The sequence below is a fragment of the Rhopilema esculentum genome, chromosome 6, assembly GCF_057945365.1.
Source record: "Rhopilema esculentum isolate cy_ngs chromosome 6, ASM5794536v1, whole genome shotgun sequence".
Taxonomy (NCBI): domain Eukaryota; kingdom Metazoa; phylum Cnidaria; class Scyphozoa; order Rhizostomeae; family Rhizostomatidae; genus Rhopilema; species Rhopilema esculentum.
In genome coordinates, this window is record NC_142820.1 from 2123403 (window position 1) to 2143387 (window position 19985).

The following is a 19985-nucleotide window of genomic DNA, read 5'->3' on the forward strand; positions in this document are numbered from 1 at the left end:
TTTAGATTTCTTTCTGCACATCGCTTTAATCTAAAATGCATAGTGCATTTACAATTAACTATACACCTGTCATATAGGGATCCATTTTTTGCAAAAATCGAACTTAAGTGAAAGGTTTTTGGTTGTAAGCATTGATAGGACCAGTTAAAACACTTGCCATTCAGCTCGGAAATTATGAAGTAGTTTGATTTTCCTACCTGTTGCATATGGAGTTGAATTTTTTGAATGGGAGCATGTGGCGGTATTGATCACGGTAGAGTGGTGAAGCATTGCTATGTTTGAGGCCGGGCTATGCTCTGCAATGCAAAATCAATTATAATGTCATGAATTTCTTACTTAAAGGCAGCGATGGCTTTTTGTATTTTTACATCGAATTGCATTTACTGAAGCAAGGCTTAGAGGTGAGACCAATTTACGGCACCGCCTTTATTTTAGCTATTAATTTTGCTTTACATGTTTATGCGTTTGATTGCATAAAATCAGCAAGCGTGTCATGACATGAATTTTCTATAATCTTTCAAACTTATCCTTAAATAACAAATGAATAAATAGTTAACAAGTTAACTCCTTTCAGTTGCTCGATCTGAATTTTATTTCATTGAATTACCGTTGCCTAGATATATGATTATTGTAACGATTTCGCAATCAGAAAAATTCACTGTTAGGCCCTAATTTGAAATGCAAGCTGACACAACTTCTCGTTGCGATTCTTCTTATTATAGTTAGTTAAATGAAAGCAATAAATGAAAGCTAAATTGCTTTAGTTGAATCACTTAATTCCTTTTCTAACATTACAGCTGCTATTTTGTACCGAGGATTAACTTCGGAACCTCTGTTATGCAGAAGCCTTCTAAAAGCAACATTTCCTTTTTAGAGAGAGCTTAAACGCATAAAAGGCTAAGTGACTGCCATCTGTTATCCTGGAATGGCTACTGTTTTACACAGTTCTGTGATTCCGTGATATGTTGTGATGGAAGTGGAAACATTATTGTTGCTTGTCGGGCTACTTGTGCAGTTCATTGAAGGAAGAGGAGATTTGCCTTACCTGGTGAACGCTGAGAAGGAGCCCGCAGCAGAAGTTGATCTTGCCACAAACGATCGTATTTATGTAAAAAATAAAATCTATATGCCAACATTAGGATCACTCCCAAGACTCAAGAGAGATACAAAGCCCCAGGTATTAGACACGAAAAATAATTTGCAAAAGGTGACAATTGAAGTGGAGCGTTTGTTCGATAGCTTGAATAAAAGGCGGAGTGAAATTGACCGTCCGGCGAAGGAGAACGAGAATGAAAATGAAGTTACTGTAGTTATAGAAGATGATGGGGATGGAGACGATGAAGAGAGTGATAATGTTGATGCTCGGAGCACTGGAGAAAATTCAAGTGGAGATGGGCCTGGTTATACCATTATTCTGGACAATACAAACGGAATAAGCGAGGCATCAACGCCAAAAAGTACATCTAGTGATTTTTCAAAGATGATAGCTTCGTACGATAAGATGAACAAAAAGTTTGAGACGTTTTTGTCGGAAGAAAAAAACCACATCCCAAGAAATGTTGTACCGACGGTGGCAGAGTCCCGATCTATCGCAGGGACAAAATCTGATATAAAGAAACGTGCTCCTTCAAACGCAGTAAAGACCACTCGAGGGCATGAAAATGTAGCGAAAAGTACGATAGAAGCTGATATTGAGAAACTGAAGAGACTGAAAGAAAAACTAGAGATGGAAAGCAATGCTATTGAAAATGGCTGGCAGAATGATCTCAAGGAGGGTAGATCTAAGATAAACAATTGGAATTCTTCTACTGGACAAATGATCCAAGCAATCAAGGACTCAGATAACAGTAAAGCAACTAACCAAAGAAATGCAGGTGGATATGGGAAAGCAAAGGAGGGCGTGAAAGAAGGTAGCAGGCAAGGGATGATGGGACTTAAAGTAAGCAACAAGGCAACAAATAAAAGTACAGTTGGTTCTGAAAGCTATCAACGTAGCGAAGCTGCAGACGACATGAAAAGCTGGAGGAAGACAAGGCCGACAGGGGGTAGGCCAACAAATGCGAGAGCAAGTACTCAGGGCGAGTTTCCACTGAAAAGCACAAGAAAGTTTTCCCCTACCCCAAAAGCTTCGAGTGCATCTATTAAATCCACAAAAAGCTCTAATTATAGCGGAGGAAGTGGTACCAAAATCCCAGTTCGCCGGGTGATTCATCCACGAAAAGCCGGTGCGATGATAGAATACTTGAATAAGGATCCTTTAGAATCGTGGTTCTACAAGTATCAAAGTTTGCAAGCCCTGGGCCTAAATTCCACTATGTTGCGAAGTGGCTTGGTGAATGCTGGCTCAATTGACAGGTTGAAAGGTGTTATGGAGAGGGCTTTAAAGGGCGAGGATATAACTCTGAGCGTTGTTGGGGGGTCAATAAGTGCAGGTGGTGGTTTGTACAAAGATGAAAGTAGTATAGCGGGTCTATATTACAAGGGTGTTGTCGATTGGTGGAACAAGGTAATCACGCCACTAACTGGAGCTCAAATGAAAGTGAATAACATAGCAATAGGCTCAATCGGTACAGACTACTTTTCCTACTGTTTGGAATGTCACATATCAAACGACTCGAATATAGTTATTTGGGAGTTATCGGGCAATGACTACAATCGCTATCTAAAAACACCGACCAAGGGAGCGAAACCCCTTGAGAGACTCACGCGGATGGCCCTGCAACTTCCACGCAAGCCTGCAATAATTTATGTTAATTTTTTCAAAGGAGTTGATTACAAAAAGACGAAGAAAAACTGCCCTAACTTTGAAGATCAGGGAGAGGACATAATTGCTCATTTTTATAAAGTACCATCCTTGAGTTGGAGGGCAATGGTTTGCGAATCTCTCATTAATCAAAACCCTTTATTTACCTTAAAGACATTATTTTGCAAAGACCAATACCATCCGTCGCTTTTAGCGCATGCCCAGATGGCCTTACTGCTCATACTTCACCTTCGACACGTGATGCGATCAGTTCTTCAATACGCAAATGCTCACGATGGGATCTTGCCAAATTTTGCATCGCTGTATAATCTTCCGGCTCCGTTATTCGTCGGGTTGGAGCATCCCACCCCGCTTTGCTGGACTTTGATAGCCCCCGATTTTAAAGAGTCGATCTATAATACTCTAAGCGTAAAAGTTCTCGATGAAAATGGGTTTAAACTCGAGTATGCCACCAACTTTCCGATTAGATTTGATCGTGTAATTTGTTGGAAAGCAGAAAAGGTTGGTGCTGTAATGAAGTTTCAAATAACATTGCCCGAGGAGAAAGCTTCAAATGCAACAATCAAAGGGAATACCCGAAGCAAATTTGAAATTGCACTCACAACCCATACGCGATTCGGTGGTCGAGCTGAAGTTTGGCTGGATCAGCGACCTAGCAGCCCAATTGTCATCCAAGAAGGAAGACCAAATGATACAGGAAAAAGAACTCAGGTGGATCTTCTTACTCAAGATGCTGAACCCGGCGTTCATACTTTGAATCTTCGAGCAATTAAAGAAGGCTTCTGTTTATCTTCAATAATGGTTTTTTGATCATTTTCAGGTCATCGATTACTCACAGATATTGGATGATATTGTAATGGTTTGGACTTTTTTGTTAGGTATATCTTTTATAATTTGAATCATTTAGAAAATTTTTATTAAGAAAAGCTGGATAAAGTTCAATGCTATTCTTAATTTTTTTGCTAACAATTTTTCTGTGAGATATTTTTTGATTTTCGTGTCTCTCTGTAGAAAAACCAAATTACCACACCTTGCATTTGGAAATGGCAAATATAATGTCAAAGTGAACATTGACATATCGTCTTAAAAAATTGGAAGTTTTATGATTTAAACAAAACAAATCACACATTTTGAGAAGGGCTGAAATGATAGCAGTTTCTCCGCTGGCTCAACTTTGAAAAATTCTAATCGAATGAAAAGAATGATAATGAAAGTATGTTTCTTGTATGCTGACACAAACTGGTCAAATATTTGTTTGTCATACTCAACGAGCTGACAAAGATCATACAGCGTTTTGAATCTCATGCCAATGACGAAGTAAATCCCAAAAATAGACTTAGAAAAGTTTTTCAGATGAAAGTGGCAAGCAGTGGTCTACATACCATAGTAATCCGAATAAGCCCCCATCTCTAGTTAGTTCCCTCTTGGATAATTTACCTCTCGAATAAGCCCCCTTACAAACGCTAGGTTTTTAATAAGCCACATTCTCGAATAAGCCCCCGCCCCCAGATACTGTAGGTCTCCTCAAGGTTTTATCCCTGGTCCATTCATTTTGTCCTTAACAACTCAAAATTTGCCTGGAAGTCGTAGAACTAGAATTTTGAGAATGATTCATCATTTGACTCTTGAAACTTCTGAAAACAATTATCTTTAAACAGGAAATATATGGAAGATTCGGTCTTTATTTGTTTGAAGACAATAAACTATTATAGAGTTTTAGCTATGAAATGGAGAGTCTTTCCCAAAAATTGTTGGAACGGCTTTCTTGTCTATCCAAATGTTCATTTCTCATCGTTAGACTTTCCGGTACTCGGTTTGTATCAATTATCGTTTCCATTTTCTTTCAAATCCAAAATTAGTTGCACAACACTCAAAGGAGTGGTGTATCGATCACAGCTTTTGTGACAATGTGGGGGGAGGGGGGTTACAATGACCCCCCTTCGTAGCTCTGCGAAGTGAATCAGCCAATGCAGTGATGCTCAGTTTTTTGCAAGAAGACCTTCTTTTAAAATCTTCTTTTTCATGCGCACAATTCTTAATCTTCACAAATAATAAAATTATTGTTAGAGACACCGTGGTACGGTAAACCCGCCAAGAATTTTTCAAGTTTGTGGTGTATCAAGAGTCAGCAGACCGTGTTGTGTTGGTTAAAGGGTGCATATATGAACTACAGAGTCAGAGACACTTCCATCAGGCCCTTATCACAGAATAGGCAGAAGAGTAACTCTCGTCGGTTTCTCTGATGTTTTAGAAGCCTGAGTCAACAATAGAATTCCTTAATTCCCCTTTAACCTCGATTTCATTAGACGAACTTAGCCATGACAAATTATCATTCATTAATCAGACATAAACGAATTATGATACATAATTGAATTTGTTCACTATCATGGGCATTTCGTATCAAATAAAGTTGTCTACTTTCATTATTTTTTAAAATTTCCCCGACAGATACATGCTAAGCCTCGTATAAATTTTGTCCGGATAAATTTTATCCACATCGTATCTTGCTCGATAGCGATTGGCTATTTCATCCAATTTAGTTTTCACTGTCTCCCAATCAAGACCTTTCGCCATCTTGGCTGCCTTGTTGTCAATTCCAAAATAAAAAAAGACAGCTTGTTGGCTAGCAAATTCTTCTTTGCAATTGAAGTTGAATGGAATTGACAATGAATAGCTTTCATTATTATGATTTATCCAAATGTGCGGAATATCGGAAATTGCATTGAAATAAATCAACAGAAAAATACTACCAGAAATGCTGGCACTTCCGAAAGCTGGGGATTATAAGCCTTCTGTTGCAAGTACTGTAAACCAAGAGGTTGAAAAGATGGATACACGCGCTTGTTATAGGAACAACCCTTGTAAGAAACATCAGGCTGCGATTTGCCCAAAAATAATAACAACATAAGAAACAAGGCGGACTGAAATTTAACAATAATCATAAAATGAAATACCAGTTAAGACTGAAAAATGAAAGCATAGCATCAGAAAAGCAGAAGTAGCGTTAATTACTTGATCGAACACTTGTTATGTTCGGACAATAGGATGCACAGGAAATTCCTTTAAAAAAAATTGAAAACACAATAAGAAACACGTGAGGCTAAAATTTTGCGAAGAAATGTGAAACTTCTGAAACTGGAGCCAAGTGTTCTCATAAAAATTCGTGTATTGAACCAAATGAATTACACACATTTTGATAAGAAAGAAAGATCAAAGTCGAGTACTCCAGTTTCAGCAGAGCGAATGAAAATAGAGGCCCCCTCATAGTGGTTGTGATTCACGCATTTACGCACAATTTTTTGACTTTTCACGCATTCACGCACTGCAAAATTGGATTTTCACGCTCACGCAAACAGTAAATGTAACACCAGATAACAACAACACTACTTTCAAACTTTTAATGTCAAAAACGACAGGAAGTTTAATGGTGACTATAGGGACTCGTGTGTGATATGACTCAACAAAATATAAATTGAGATTTAACTATTATTGGTTTATTACGCACCAATTTGAGGCAATTATTTGAATTATCATTCAAAATTTCATTCACGAATTCACGGATAGTTAAAGCCTTTTCACGACATAGTGCAAGGAAAACACATGTTTCACACTTCACGTAGGAATCTTAATTCACGAAATCACGCATAGAAAATCGAGATTTCACGATTTCTCGCACGAAAACATGGCCAATAACGCATCACGCAAAAATATGGGGGGGCCCCAATATAACGTGTGCAGTGGGTCATGGTACCACCAAGCAAATAATAGTTTGTGTTGTGTAAACAGTCTGAGGGGTAAACGACTTAAAAAATAAAAAAATCAAGATTTTTGGCTTTACTGAAGTATTTTCAGCTCTATAGAAGATATTTATATATATTCCTTAGTACAATGACTTTCTCATAATTGGATGGATAACATTTTTTAAAAAAATGGCAACGTGGAATTGGACCTGGGGAGCTAAGAATCAAGTCTAGTGACGTAGGAGGACCCACCATGGTTGGGTCCGGCGCCGAAGAAAATTTTTGAAATCAGACTAAAAGAGAGGCTATAAAAAGAAACGAGCATCTAACCAAATTTTACAAAATACTATACCGCTTAGGATAGACAATTTGACGTTTCTCAGAATAACAGCTTAAACTCTAGTGACAGACGTCGAGGAAAGAAAGAAACGGTGACCTTTGCCTCAGAGTTGATATTTTTCAGCAAGTGCTTTTTTCGCAATGTTCACAACAAAGAATCGCAATACTAACATTTTTCGCTTTTTTAAGATTTTTTTTCCATTTGAGAGCAAGTGATTGTTTCCTGAAACCATACCGGATTCGAAAAGATATGGATATATCTAGGAACATCTTCGGGCTTAAAAACGAAAATTTCTTCAAAAAATCAAGGCTGGGCAAAATTTATAACATTCTTATAATAAGGAGTGTAGTTATTGCCTCTCTCTCTATATTAAATGCAAAGGTATTTCTCTATTGACGTAGTACTTTTACGCAAATTAATTTTATTTCTCGCCCTCTATTGTATTTTGGCCTTGTTTTTTGGCTACAGTTAAAAGCAAAAGTTAGAATTTCTTTTTTTCTTCTATCCATGTTATTTTCATGTTATTTACATTTCATGTGAAGATATTGGTACCGCAATTCGACTAATAGAGGTCCTGAAATTAGGAACTTTAGAGCTATGTATTGAGTTAGGATCTTTATAAAAGGCGTGTAATGAATATTGTGTATTGTGGATTTGTCGAGATTCATGGCGACTCAAACGGTTCTTTTCTTACATATATTTTGAGATTTATTCAAGGGGTGACCGGTGGATAAGATATTTGGGGGCAGTTCGCCCCTTGGACACACACATAACTAACGACCATCAACAATATCCAATTTGCACTTGACATAAGGACGTAGTGGCTGAGGTTTGGCCCTGAAAGTGGCGAATAACCCCTTTGTCTAACACATTAAAAAACTTTTATTCTTAACACAATATACACTTACAATTTACAGTTTGACCCTTCTTGAACGAGGGTTTGGCATTTGTCTTTATTCTTGAACAATGAAGAATTTACTTATTCAATGCTTGTAACCAATCAAAATCAAGATTAGATTAGCATTCCACCCTCCTTGTCGACGAGAGCGCCATTTTAGTGGATGTGTTTTACACTATAGTTGAGATCGAAGATGTTTCTTGGTTAAAATTAAGGCGGGAAATGGAATTGGTAAACACAGAAAATACAGAAAAACAACAGGCAGTATTATGTGAACAGAAAGCTGACAAAACTAACGTCCCGTGGCCACAAAGTGAAGCAATCACAGTGAAGGCACACGATGTTGTTGATCTGCCCGACGAGACGCCAAACCTTGCTTGGAACCCAGTTCCTGTCACCAGAGTCGATGACGAGCCTGTAGGTGATATTGAGAGTGTACCTTCTAGTAGAAAGATTGCGCGAAATATTGAGAGTGTAAACCCAGAAACTAACGAAGTACAACCAGAAGTATTAAATGAACTCGATACTGAGAAAGCTAACATTCCTTGGCCTGAAAATGCCATTTCAATCGAGAGGGGTTTCGGTGACAATTCGGCAAACACTGCGAAAACAGAACGTGTTATTGATCTTCCCATCGAACCCTCGAATTTAGGTTGGAGTTCAGTTGGAGAAGTGAATAATCATCAAAACGTTAAATGTTTTCGTGAGGATGAAACTAGCCCTTCTTCAGCTGGGAAGGTTACGATTGTTTGGGCAGATGATGCTGCAGAAATCGACAGAATTGTAAAGGAATATATGGAAAAAACAAATTCCAGGTTTACTTCCTGGAAAACAACAAAGGGGTTTCTCAGAGAAAGTACGAAATTTCATTGCTCGATTTTTTTCTAATGGGCTACTGTCATCTGGAACCAGACTTCAGAGTATGGCAAGTGCACACCCGAGATATAGAATTAAGGGAGGGTTGGTGGTGGAACTTTATAACCCCCTTGTCCTACTAATTTTACAAACAGTGCTCTATTCAAAGACTTGAATGAAGGGTAACAGTTCCCTCAACTACCTTGGTTGTTGCCCTGTAAGTTTCATTTTGATGGCCTAGATGTGGCACCACCAATGACTGCTTCCCTTTCTTGCCTTGATTTGGAAAGGGGCAAGTCATTCTGGCCTTTGCTGAAAAAACCAAGGGGGACTCTTTCACACTTTTGGAAAACTATACCTTAGTTGTTAATGGTCACTCTGGGAGAAAAAGCCCTCTGGGGAGGTACTCAGTGTTTTATCATATCGATGGGTAAGCCCAGGAAAACTTATTAGTAACCCCAACAAGATCAGATAATATGTTGATATGTTAATTAACCCATAAAATATACTACTCTCATATGCTTTAAAACCAAGCTTATCCGATAAGTGTTTATGATTTCTGTACCCTCTGTATTCTTTCATCAAACACATACATATCTAAATTTGTTTATGGATAATTTGAATAAAAGTCAGTAAACATATAATGAAAAATAGGTTGACATTGTATTTAAAACATTTATAAATATATTTCCCCATAACATTACTTACTTCCTACCTAAACATATCTGATTCAAGAAAGTACATACTCTGAAATACCAGATTCTTTTTTATGTTCTGGTATTTCAAGATAGACAATTCTGTAGTTTGCAATGCCATGATAGGTGCCATGGCCCCAGGCTCTGCGTTTATGGTATGGGGGTACTGCACCCAAGAAAAGTTCAAAATTGTAAAGAACAAAGGCCCTGTAGATGTTTTTGGCCCTGGGTCCAACAGTCCCAAAAATGGCTGCTGCTTCTAATTATGGATTTTGGGCGGCTCTGTCTAGCTCTGTGTTACCTGACTTTGCCTTTCATCTACCAACTTGTTTTTTCTGAAATATTTTATAGCTTCACCTATAATTTATTTTAGCTGTTAAGTATTAAAATATCTGCTGTAACACAATATTTTATGAAAAAACAATGTTTTTTGTGTTGATACAATATACACATGCAGAATGTATTTAAAAACTTTTCTTCCTAGTAACTGACATAAAGAAATATAAGATAACTTTTGAAGACGCTAAAGTGAAAAGCCGACCTGAACAGCAAATCACCTATGATGGAATCCCATACATCATAGCAGGGCAAAAAATATATGAATGTGAATTTGGTGTGGACAGAAATATCACTACTAAGAAGAGGCTTCTTGATTTAAAAGCTGTTGAGATGCTGCGAAAAGTTAGTGTCTTATATATGAAATAGTCCCCTTAAAACTATTTGGAAACTTAAGATTATATAAAGAAAATGTAAGTAGTTTTATTTTTTAAAAAAAACATTTTGTTAGTAATTATTTATGCTATTGTCTCATTCACTTTTCTTGTGTCCCTAATAGACCAGGAATTCTTTTTATTCTTGTTTTGAACTATAATTTTGAGTTATTTTTAGAACCCTTTTAAACTTGAAAGCCAATAGGTAAAATGTTTGATGTCCATATACTTCACTTTAAATATATAAGAAGTTTTATGAAACATAGAATGTGATGGAAACTAATGGGAATGATATGCTTTAGCTTTCAGGGGTTGAGGAGCAAAAGTCTGACATCGACTTAAAGGTTGTAAAGAGAAGGGCACCTCGCTTTTGTAAAAAGTTTGGCTGTCCAGCAAAAATAGTTCTTAGAGATGTTGTCTTTTTTCCTGAGTACAAGGTAGAGTTTATTTATGTTTAAACCTGTCTATTTTTCTACCAGAAAGTCAACTATAAATAAACTTCTTTTGTTCAACATCTTTTTAGGTTGAAGTAAATAACTTTAGCTTTTATATGTACTTACTTTTTATATGTGAGAAATGTTAAATATATGTCAAGCACATTAAGTAAATTGAAGCAATGTAGGAGACCATGAGAAGTCCAATAATCTGCTTTGTCACACAAGTATTTGCTACCGGCTAATTTTAAATGCTGTGTTTTATATTGATTCAATGCTAATATTTGTTTAATCTTTTCAGTCGAAAGGGAACACAGAAAAGTATAAACGTAAAATGACAAAAGCCTTACACCAAGACTGGAATGAAAACAAAAATATTATGATGAGGAGGAGGGTTATAATTCCACTGCCTTCAGTGGACCACCATCAGTTCCATCCAACATCACATGTATATACCCTTTTCAGATAGCCTTATTGTTTTATTTTATGTAGCCTTAGCCTTATTATAATATAGAATTTTATATTGAAACAGCTGTGCTTGAAGATACCTTTTGACATACTGGTTGCACAAAGAGTTTATTAAGTTGTAGAGAGACTCGTAACCTTGAACACAGGCATATTTCACTGCAGTTGTCTCTAATTTTAAGTGTTTAGAATATCCAGCTACATATAATGAAACATTATCCCAAAAGAAATCAGCTTAAACATATAAGGCTGAATTTAAAACATCAAACATTTCCAGACCAAACTAAATATTAATTTTAAAGGATGCAAAGTCAAGTAGAATATCCTTTTTGAACATGTTTTCAATAATTGAAAACAATTATCTAGAGTTTTGTCTGTAACCTGATGATGAAATATTTCTTACTGGTACATTGTTTCCATAAAATATTGTTTGTTTTGCTTCTTAGAATGAAAAAGCGAAAAGACAGAGAAAACGCAAAAAGAGCAGCAAAGCTGTCAAGAATGAGGAGGGGGCAAATAGTGATGCTGAAGTTGGGGAAGATGATGTTGTCACAAATGGACAAGGCCAATGTGCTAGCAGTGGTGGTGAGCAGGTTGCAATACAAGCCACAGGGTACTATACAAGAAATATACCAATTTGGTCCAGGTGCATGGTCAGCATTGTGAGAAAACTGAACAATTTTCATCAACCTGGTAATGATTGGAGTGAAATGTGTTTTAGTTGCTAACAAATACAAATTTCAAAGGTCCTGAAGTCTCTTTGGAGGCACGCTTTTAGGTATCTGTTTTTTTGTAAGGATAAATGGGTTGTATTTTGTATTGCCATATAGTAAATAATAGGCTATTTTTGAAAATAAAGTTATAAAAAATGGTGGTTGCACAAGAGCCTTAAAACATTTGTGGGAACTCCAGTTGGTATATGGTGAAGTTTGTGACAAATTATCACAAGATGACCCAGAAATACTTGGTCATCTTTGAACGGATAACTGTGCATATAAGTACAAGGAATTTCCAGACATGTTTATGGATTAGTCATAAAATGGACTTGTGTTACTCATTTTATACTATCAAAGCCTGTCCTCAACTTTCATGCTGAATATTGGCTAATATTGCCTAACATTCCATCTTGATGGTTTAACATTGGATACTTAGAATTCCTTTTGAAGAATTCCCTAATAAGCACTAACTTCATCACTAGTTTAAAATATTTTTGGAATTTTTTTTTTTTACTCTTAGGGTCATCTAAAGATCTATGTAGACCATTTATGGTTAAAAATGTCCAATGTGGAATGATTCCATTAGCTGTTCTGGATGTCTTGCAAAATCATCAAGATATATTTCATTTTGTTAAAGATGAAAAAAATGACAACATTAAGTTTGTCACATTGAGTGGAAAGCTAAAAACAGCGGATCAAAGAACCAATGCAGTCAACACTTTAGTCAGAGAGTTTCGTGAAAAAAATATGTTTACCACTTTAAATGGCTGGCGAGATGAGGTATTTTCATTTTCATTTCTACTGTATTCTTGGATCAAATCAAAGCAACTTTGTTGATTGCTGAAGAGACACAATTATATTTTGTTCACTATTTGACACCAGGTAGGTTTATGGATTGGACTTGGTAGACAGTAAGAAACATGGAGCTGAACCTAGACCCCATTCACTTTAAAATTTGGATGGTAATCATCTCCAGCATGCAACAAAATTGAAATGGTTCCTTACAATTTATGTGCATCCATGTACCCTTGAAACAGGGGAATGTTTTGAAACATATGTATCGTGTCCTGTTTTTAGTGACATGGGGAAAAATGAAGCACTATACAAATTTTTCTACTTATTTAACATTCTTCTCAATGGCTTCATGAAAATAAAAGAAGTACTAAAATTTACTTATTTTTTCATTTTACAAATTCATTTTCATTTTTTAGAAACTTTTCATTTTTTCATTGCTTGGCTTTTTATACCTGTGTTATTATCTGTGTATAGGCTTTCACAGACTTGGCACCACTATGATGGATTCTATTGCTCTATAGTAAATTCCAATCTCTCAGGTGTAACAAACCAGCAAAAAATTGATGTTGAATAGAAGCCACTCTTCTTTGGCTATGAAACTTCTTTGAAATAGAGAAAAATACATTTAGAATGAAAATCTGAATTTTGTTGATTGGCAATGGACCTTGTTTGAGCTCCAGAGGAATTTTCAAATCGACGTTGCTAAAACGAGGAACAAGCGGAACAACCTAGTAACAAGCGGAACAACCCAGTAACAACCCAGGAACAAGCGGAACAACCCAGTAACAACCCAGGAACAAGCAGAACAACCCAGTAACAAGCGGAAATGTGAAGTTATTGTTTTGTAAATAACACATGGGGGCGTTTATAAGCCAACTCTCTAAAGTTCGTGTGGGCTAGCACGTGCACTATCAAGAGGCCGTCAAACACTTCCGTTATGTAATTTTTTGACAGTTCGCGGCCATTTTCCCTCCTTTTCACACAACCGTACAAAGTTTGATGGATCAGAAAACCTGTCGTTGTGGTTTTTTACTCGAATCAAACACCGACATAGCAAGGCAAGGGCTGGTACACAAAAAGCCCAAATTGAGGGGTCGAAAATTGAGGTGGGGGATAATATTTAGAATATATTAATGGCAACCGAAGGGGCAAAAGGACCGGGGGGTGTGGGGTGTCACAACTCCCCGATAGTATCTCAATGAGAAATTTCAGGTAAAATCTCAATAAACTAACAACAAATGTTGCCAAGTTTGTACGAGAAATAATCAGACAAGGCAAAAAATTGGAAATTCTCCTGTGAACTGAATCGAAACTCCATTTCTAGGCATAGATTTTTACTCATTACTTTTGATTGTACACTATTAATTGTCGCATTTTTTATGTTTAAAATACAGTCACACAAAAATGAAAAAAATAGAATGATATCTATAAACCTACATTTTCAGTAGAGATTCTTCCGAGTTTCTTGTGAGTTAATAACAATCTTAAAAAGTACGTCTATTGGGATGAAGATAGATTTTCAAAAATTAATAAACGAGGAAGAGGGCCTCTTCAGTTTTCAACTTCAGAGTAAGCCTTTATTTGATTTGCATTTAAACATCTCTATACGGCAATCTGGCACTAGACCCCCTTCCCCCCTTAGAAATTTTTTCTATGCCTGATTAATGCCTTCACGGAGGCCCTTAGACATAGGGGGTAAATTTATTGAAAATAGCAAAAGTATGCAAAAAAGACGATTGCAAGAAATGACTGGAAGAAATGTTCTAAAACGCATTTTGAGCTACCATAAAAGCTCTATTAAGCCCCCCTCTCTATTAAAATTCCCCTTATCAAGCAAAAACTTTAAATAAGCCTCCCCTCTCTATTAAGCCCCCCCCTCTCTAGCCTTTGATGTCAAACACAGAAAACATACGCATTTAACCATTGTATTTTTCATGAAACTGAGTTGATATTAACGTTTGAAAAGTTGTTGTAGCAGTAACTATATTAACTTTTCTTGTTATATTAATGTTGTAATTACGTTAGAGGCCATCTTGGCCTAGATACCTTTTTAATAAAAAAAAGCAAGTAGCCTGTTTACTTCATTGTTGTTAATTTCAAATATTTATTGTTAATTTCTCTTACAACTTATAATTTGGATTAAAGAAGAAGTCAACTTTCCGCCTCAATCAGTTTCTCGTAGGTACATCAAAGTCATTTTCTCCCCAGGCGATTGAATGGCGCAGTATCGTGAACTAATGATGGCAAGGTGACAAACACGCAACCAATGTTTGGCGTTTTCATCATCATCATAAAAAAATTAATTTATCTAAATACACTTAGTTGAAGAGCCATTCCTACATCAGCTATTTACGTTAATCGAGTGCTTCTTCTTACAAACATAATAAGCAACAATTTGCAGCAGATAAAACAACACTAGCAACATAAAAAAATGCGACAATTGAAAGTGTACAATCAAAAGTAATGAGTAAAAAATCTATGCCTAGAAATGGAGTTTCGATTCAGTTCACAGGAGAATTTCCAATTTTTTGCCTTGTCTGATTATTTCTCGTACAAACTTGGCAACATTTGTTGTTAGTTTATTGAGATTTTACCTGAAATTTCTCATTGAGATACTATCGGGGAGGTGTGACACCCCCACACCCCCCGGTCCTTTTGCCCCTTCGGTTGCCATTAATATATTCTAAATATTATCCCCCACCTCAATTTTCGACCCCTCAATTTGGGCTTTTTGTGTACCAGCCCTTGCCTTGCTATGTCGGTGTTTGATTCGAGTAAAAAACCACAACGACAGGTTTTCTGATCCATCAAACTATGTACGGTTGTGTGAAAAAGAGGGAAAATGGCCGCGAACTGCCAAAAAATTACATAACGGAAGTGTTTGACGGCCTCTTGATAGTGCACGTGCTAGCCCACACGAACTTTAGAGAGTTGGCTTATAAACGCCCCCATGTGTTATTTACAAAACAATAACTTCACATTTCCGCTTGTTACTGGGTTGTTCTGCTTGTTCCTGGGTTGTTACTGGGTTGTTCCGCTTGTTCCTGGGTTGTTACTGGGTTGTTCCGCTTGTTACTAGGTTGTTCCGCTTGTTCCTCGTTTTAGCAACGTCGATTTTCAAATCTCAATGATATAGGCCCATTGTATTTATTGCGGTTTTTGCCCCACTTGTGTCATGGCTTTGCAATTCCCAATATGGTCTTTTACGGAACATATTGTCCCTGTTGTTTGGCTTGTAACTCAGCAGGTCTGGTTATATCTAATTCATTGGGTATTATCTGTACTGCTTAGTGGTTTATTGCTTTGTTTTACTTTTCTGCAGCTATATGCAGTTTGTTCATCATATGGAAGTGAATTGTTTTTTGAACTGGAAAGATCTGCAGCTTGTGAGTAAATGTATGTCTTGAAGGCATACAGCAGTGTTTTTATAGCTTACTTCATCATGGCACTGAAATTACTTTTGCTTTGCTTAAATACTTTGATTGTGTCTTTCCAAACCTGAAGTTTCACAGGACATCTTAATTGTTCAGTGGCAACCTGCAAAGTACTAGGAGCCAATTATTAGAAGGCTCAAAGCTGTAAAACAGAATGAACAAGAAGAATGAACCAAAGCCCAAACTATAGTAACAAGAGCATAAAACTACCATCATGATTTTAAGATTTTGTCAGCTTATTATGTAATTATTTAATTGTGAGCCTCAACTGAAGTGTCTTCTTCACTTAAAGAGCCTCTCTGAATGTTTTTCTTTTTATTGACTTCCAATATTGTTGCTGCTACACTTTGCATGATAAAAACGTTTGTGTTGCATATTCCAATTATTTATGAAATCATAATGTTTAAAAAATTTTCTGTTCTGAGTAATAGCAAACAAAAACGAAACAATTTTCGTTATTCAGAGCAGTGTCACTGAGCCAAAAATTTATTTCCTCACAATTCAGTTCAGTTGTCGAAATTCAAGTACTTGTAACTAAATAACTTTACACAATCTTTGAAAACAAACAATCAATTCATGATTAGCAAGATTAATTTACAAGATTAACTGAAAAACAAAGGATGACAATTTTTGGCTGGAGAGACAGTGGAAGCAATGTTTCTTAAAGTTCCTATGGGGCGACCAAAACCTGAAACAAATTGCAGAAACTACTTTTCGCTGAAAAATAATTGCAACATCTGTGAACCACCGTCTAACTTATAGTCAATCATAAAACTGTGATAGGCTTCCAATGATAGCTAGTGAAGAATCTTTTTTAAAAGTTTAGAATGTAATATTGAATTCACTGGAACCAATGAACCAGTTCCTTCGTAGTTTTCGTAGTTTCATTCAAACAGTTTAGCAAACTAATATGATATATGCATCCTTTAAAAGCTCAACGATTGGGCCAACCATGCACTGATTTTATTTTTTTAAGGTCTGTTTGGCATTCATCAATATGGTGTACATCTTAATGGCTATGTAAGGAATGCACAAAATGAAATTTACATGTGGATCGGCAAAAGAAGCGATACGAAGCCTACTTGGCCTGGCAAACTTGATAACACAGTGAGAAATTTTCTTGTTTTTAAACTTTCCGCTTCAAGACAACATTTTTTTGTTTTGCAACTTCAATTTATTTGAAATTTCTTTTATTTTCAATCACAATTTATGAACTTTTGTCTGATATACTATGAAACTAACACGCAACTTTGTTCTTCAACGCACAAGTTCAATGTTCAAAACTACAAGTTCAAAAGTTGCATAAAGTAGATTTGTTCCCTTCTCACTAGGAATTAAAGCCAAGGTGGTTTAGTTTGAGCTAAGGTAAGGTAGCCATATGCAACCATTTAGTGATCTGATCCAACTTTTCCTTTAAGGTCGGTGGAGGCCTTGCTTCTGGGATGACAGTCCAGTCTGCTTTGGTAAAGGAATGCTTGGAAGAAGCTGCTATCCCTGAAGAACTAGTAAGACAGGCAAGACCAGCTGGAACAGTAAGGTACAACTATACAATGCCCTAAGCCATTGACTCAAACCATGCTTAGCGTTAGGAACCTGTTTCATGTTACCTTCATTTAGGCCTTTCTGGATTTCAGTAAACTCCCCTTGAATAAGAGAGGTGAGAAATATCTTATCCCATTGCCGGGTTCATTTCCTAAACCTGCATCAATTCCTTTGAGTCTTTAGGGCAGTCCAATACCAAAGCCTTATTTTTTTGTGATTGCTCCCGCTGTCTTGCCTTTAATTTAGTATTGAAATAGCTTAAACTTCTTTAATCCAAATGACGTTGCTTGACTTGTTCCGGTTATTTGTCATCGTCATATTTTCCCAGTACTAAACAAGAGAGCTACTTCGAGTTTTTTCTTACCTTGAATTTTAAAAAAATTAAGAATTCGTGGAAACTTTTTATTTATTACCATTTTCTTTTTCTAGTTATACCTATGAGGACGACAGAGGTATCTTCCCAGAGACTCAGTTTGTGTTTGATTTAGAAATGCCAGAGTCATTTCAACCTGTTAATATTGATGGAGAAGTTCAAGCGTTTTATCTTCTAACCATGGAAGAGGTAATCCTTGGATACATTATATAATTCAAATTCAACAAGAAGTAATTATACCTAACTAACTTTCAGAAAGGCGAATTTTTGGAAGTATTTTTAAAGTCCTCCACTACATGTGAAAGCACAATTTAACAATATACAAACTCAAATACAAACACAACTAATCTTGCTTCTGTTCTTATAAATTTGTTATATCTAAACAATTACACTGCGTTCTTTTTTCAACCAACCTTTTTAAGCAATTGTTGGTATAGAAATATCTATTTTTAAATTAGGTTCTTGCGTGCTGTTTCAAAATTTTCTCCCTCAATAGGCTTTGTATCATATCCCATTCGCTCCCTCATTGGTACCAATATCGTCGATGTTAAAATATACATTAAGCTAACAACATTTTGGTGGTACAAAACTTGTAAATAGCTTTGAAAAAAGCAAACATTTAGTAAACTAAAGCTTTTCGTCTGACACTCTTCAGAGTTTAGAACGTCAGAACATAGATCGAAAACTCTACGCTAAGAAATATATATACCCAGTTGTGGATCGAAATAGGCCAATCAGAAACACGAGCACATGACTGTAAAGGTTGACCAATCAGTGCCGCTTGCCTATTAGAATGTTACCAATGGAGTCCTAAGGTGAAAACGAACTCCTTTTGTCTACACAGTAGCGGTTTTTTCGTGCTTATGTAGATAGATTCTAAAACTGCTAGGTGAAACAAAACACATCCCCAAAGAGAACAGCCACCTCGGTCTTGCAAATCCAGAATTACTAATAAGACCTGCGATTCTGCTATCGGGCAGCATTTGCTAGAAAACCCAGTTTGTGCAAAAAACTATAATGGCGACATGTTTCGGATTATTGGTAAAGCCCGATCGTCGTTCCACCTAGCAGTTTTAGAATCTATCTACATAAGCACGAAAAAACCGCTACTGTGTAGACAAAAGGAGTTCGTTTTCACCTTAGGACTCCATTGGTAACATTCTAATAGGCAAGCGGCACTGATTGGTCAACCTTTACAGTCATGTGCTCGTGTTTCTGATTGGCCTATTTCGATCCACAACTGGGTATATATATTACTTAGCGTAGAGTTTTCGATCTATGTTCTGACGTTTTAAACTCTGAAGAGTGTCAGACGAAAAGCTTTAGTTTACTAAATGTTTGCTTTTTTCAAAGCTATATACATTAAGCTAGTAAATTAAACTTATAATATTTTAAACCGGACTCGTTTTCCAAAGGTTAAAGCCCTGATTGCCACTGATGAGTTCAAACCAAACTGTTCCCTTGTGATTCTTGATTTTCTTATCCGCCATGGGTTTATTAGCCCTGATGAAGGTGAGTGTTTTAAACTTGCAAGAATTCTCTTCAATCTCCTGTTATGTCTCCATACTGGTTCATTACCATGTTTATTAGGACATAGCAGAGTTGACAAGTGAATAGTGCGTTAGTACAAAAGCATCTAGATGTTTAACATCGAGAAGTTATTAAGTTTTGTTATGCAATTCTTAATATTTTCTTGGACGTGTTTTCCAAAGCAACGTTTTGAGTGTGGTAATTTTTGTTAACCTTGCCTTTTAGCAAAATGATAGTTACAAACAGAAACCTGAAAAATTGAGATTCAAATTTTTGCCGTATTTATATTTTCGTTTTGTTTGCTGTGGAGATATGAAATGTATGTGAAATATGACAGCGAAGGAAATGATCAAGATATTGCCAAGCAAACCGAAATTCTAGATGCATTAAGTGGCATGTAGAGTCAAAGGAAGTTAGGTGACTTGGATGATAATATTTTAAGATTGTGTTTGAGAAGAAATGTTTCTTTCTTTTGTAGAACCATTTTATACTGAACTGGTCAGAGGAATTCACAGTTAACTTTTGACTGCAAGAAGTCACTTTAAAGACAGTAATATGCGAGTTAATAGGTTTTTATACAGAAACTAATGTGAGCAATTTGCAAATATGTATATAGGAAATAATTACAGAATATTGTTAAACTATTTCGAGATAACATGATCGTAGCAATGAATTCTTGCTCTTTCTTCTTAAA

General features: G+C 36.3%; 2 protein-coding genes across 2 annotated transcripts; both read left to right on the plus strand.

Annotated features, from left to right (window-relative positions):
• The first annotated feature begins 152 nt into the window (after positions 1–152).
• LOC135685911 (uncharacterized) lies at positions 153–3756 on the plus strand. Its single transcript, XM_065202007.2, has 2 exons — positions 153–401; positions 875–3756. The coding sequence occupies exon 2, from the start codon at positions 971–973 to the stop codon at positions 3572–3574; it is 2604 nt and encodes an 867-aa protein (XP_065058079.2). The 5' UTR covers positions 153–401; positions 875–970; the 3' UTR covers positions 3575–3756.
• A 4103-nt stretch (positions 3757–7859) lies between these two features.
• LOC135686629 (uncharacterized) lies at positions 7860–19960 on the plus strand. Its single transcript, XM_065202897.2, has 12 exons — positions 7860–8598; positions 9777–9973; positions 10305–10439; positions 10738–10884; positions 11348–11594; positions 12138–12397; positions 15735–15798; positions 16823–16953; positions 17265–17383; positions 17818–17950; positions 19177–19273; positions 19770–19960. The coding sequence occupies exons 1-12, from the start codon at positions 7965–7967 to the stop codon at positions 19808–19810; spliced, it is 2205 nt and encodes a 734-aa protein (XP_065058969.2). The 5' UTR covers positions 7860–7964; the 3' UTR covers positions 19811–19960.
• The last annotated feature ends 25 nt before the right edge of the window (positions 19961–19985 follow it).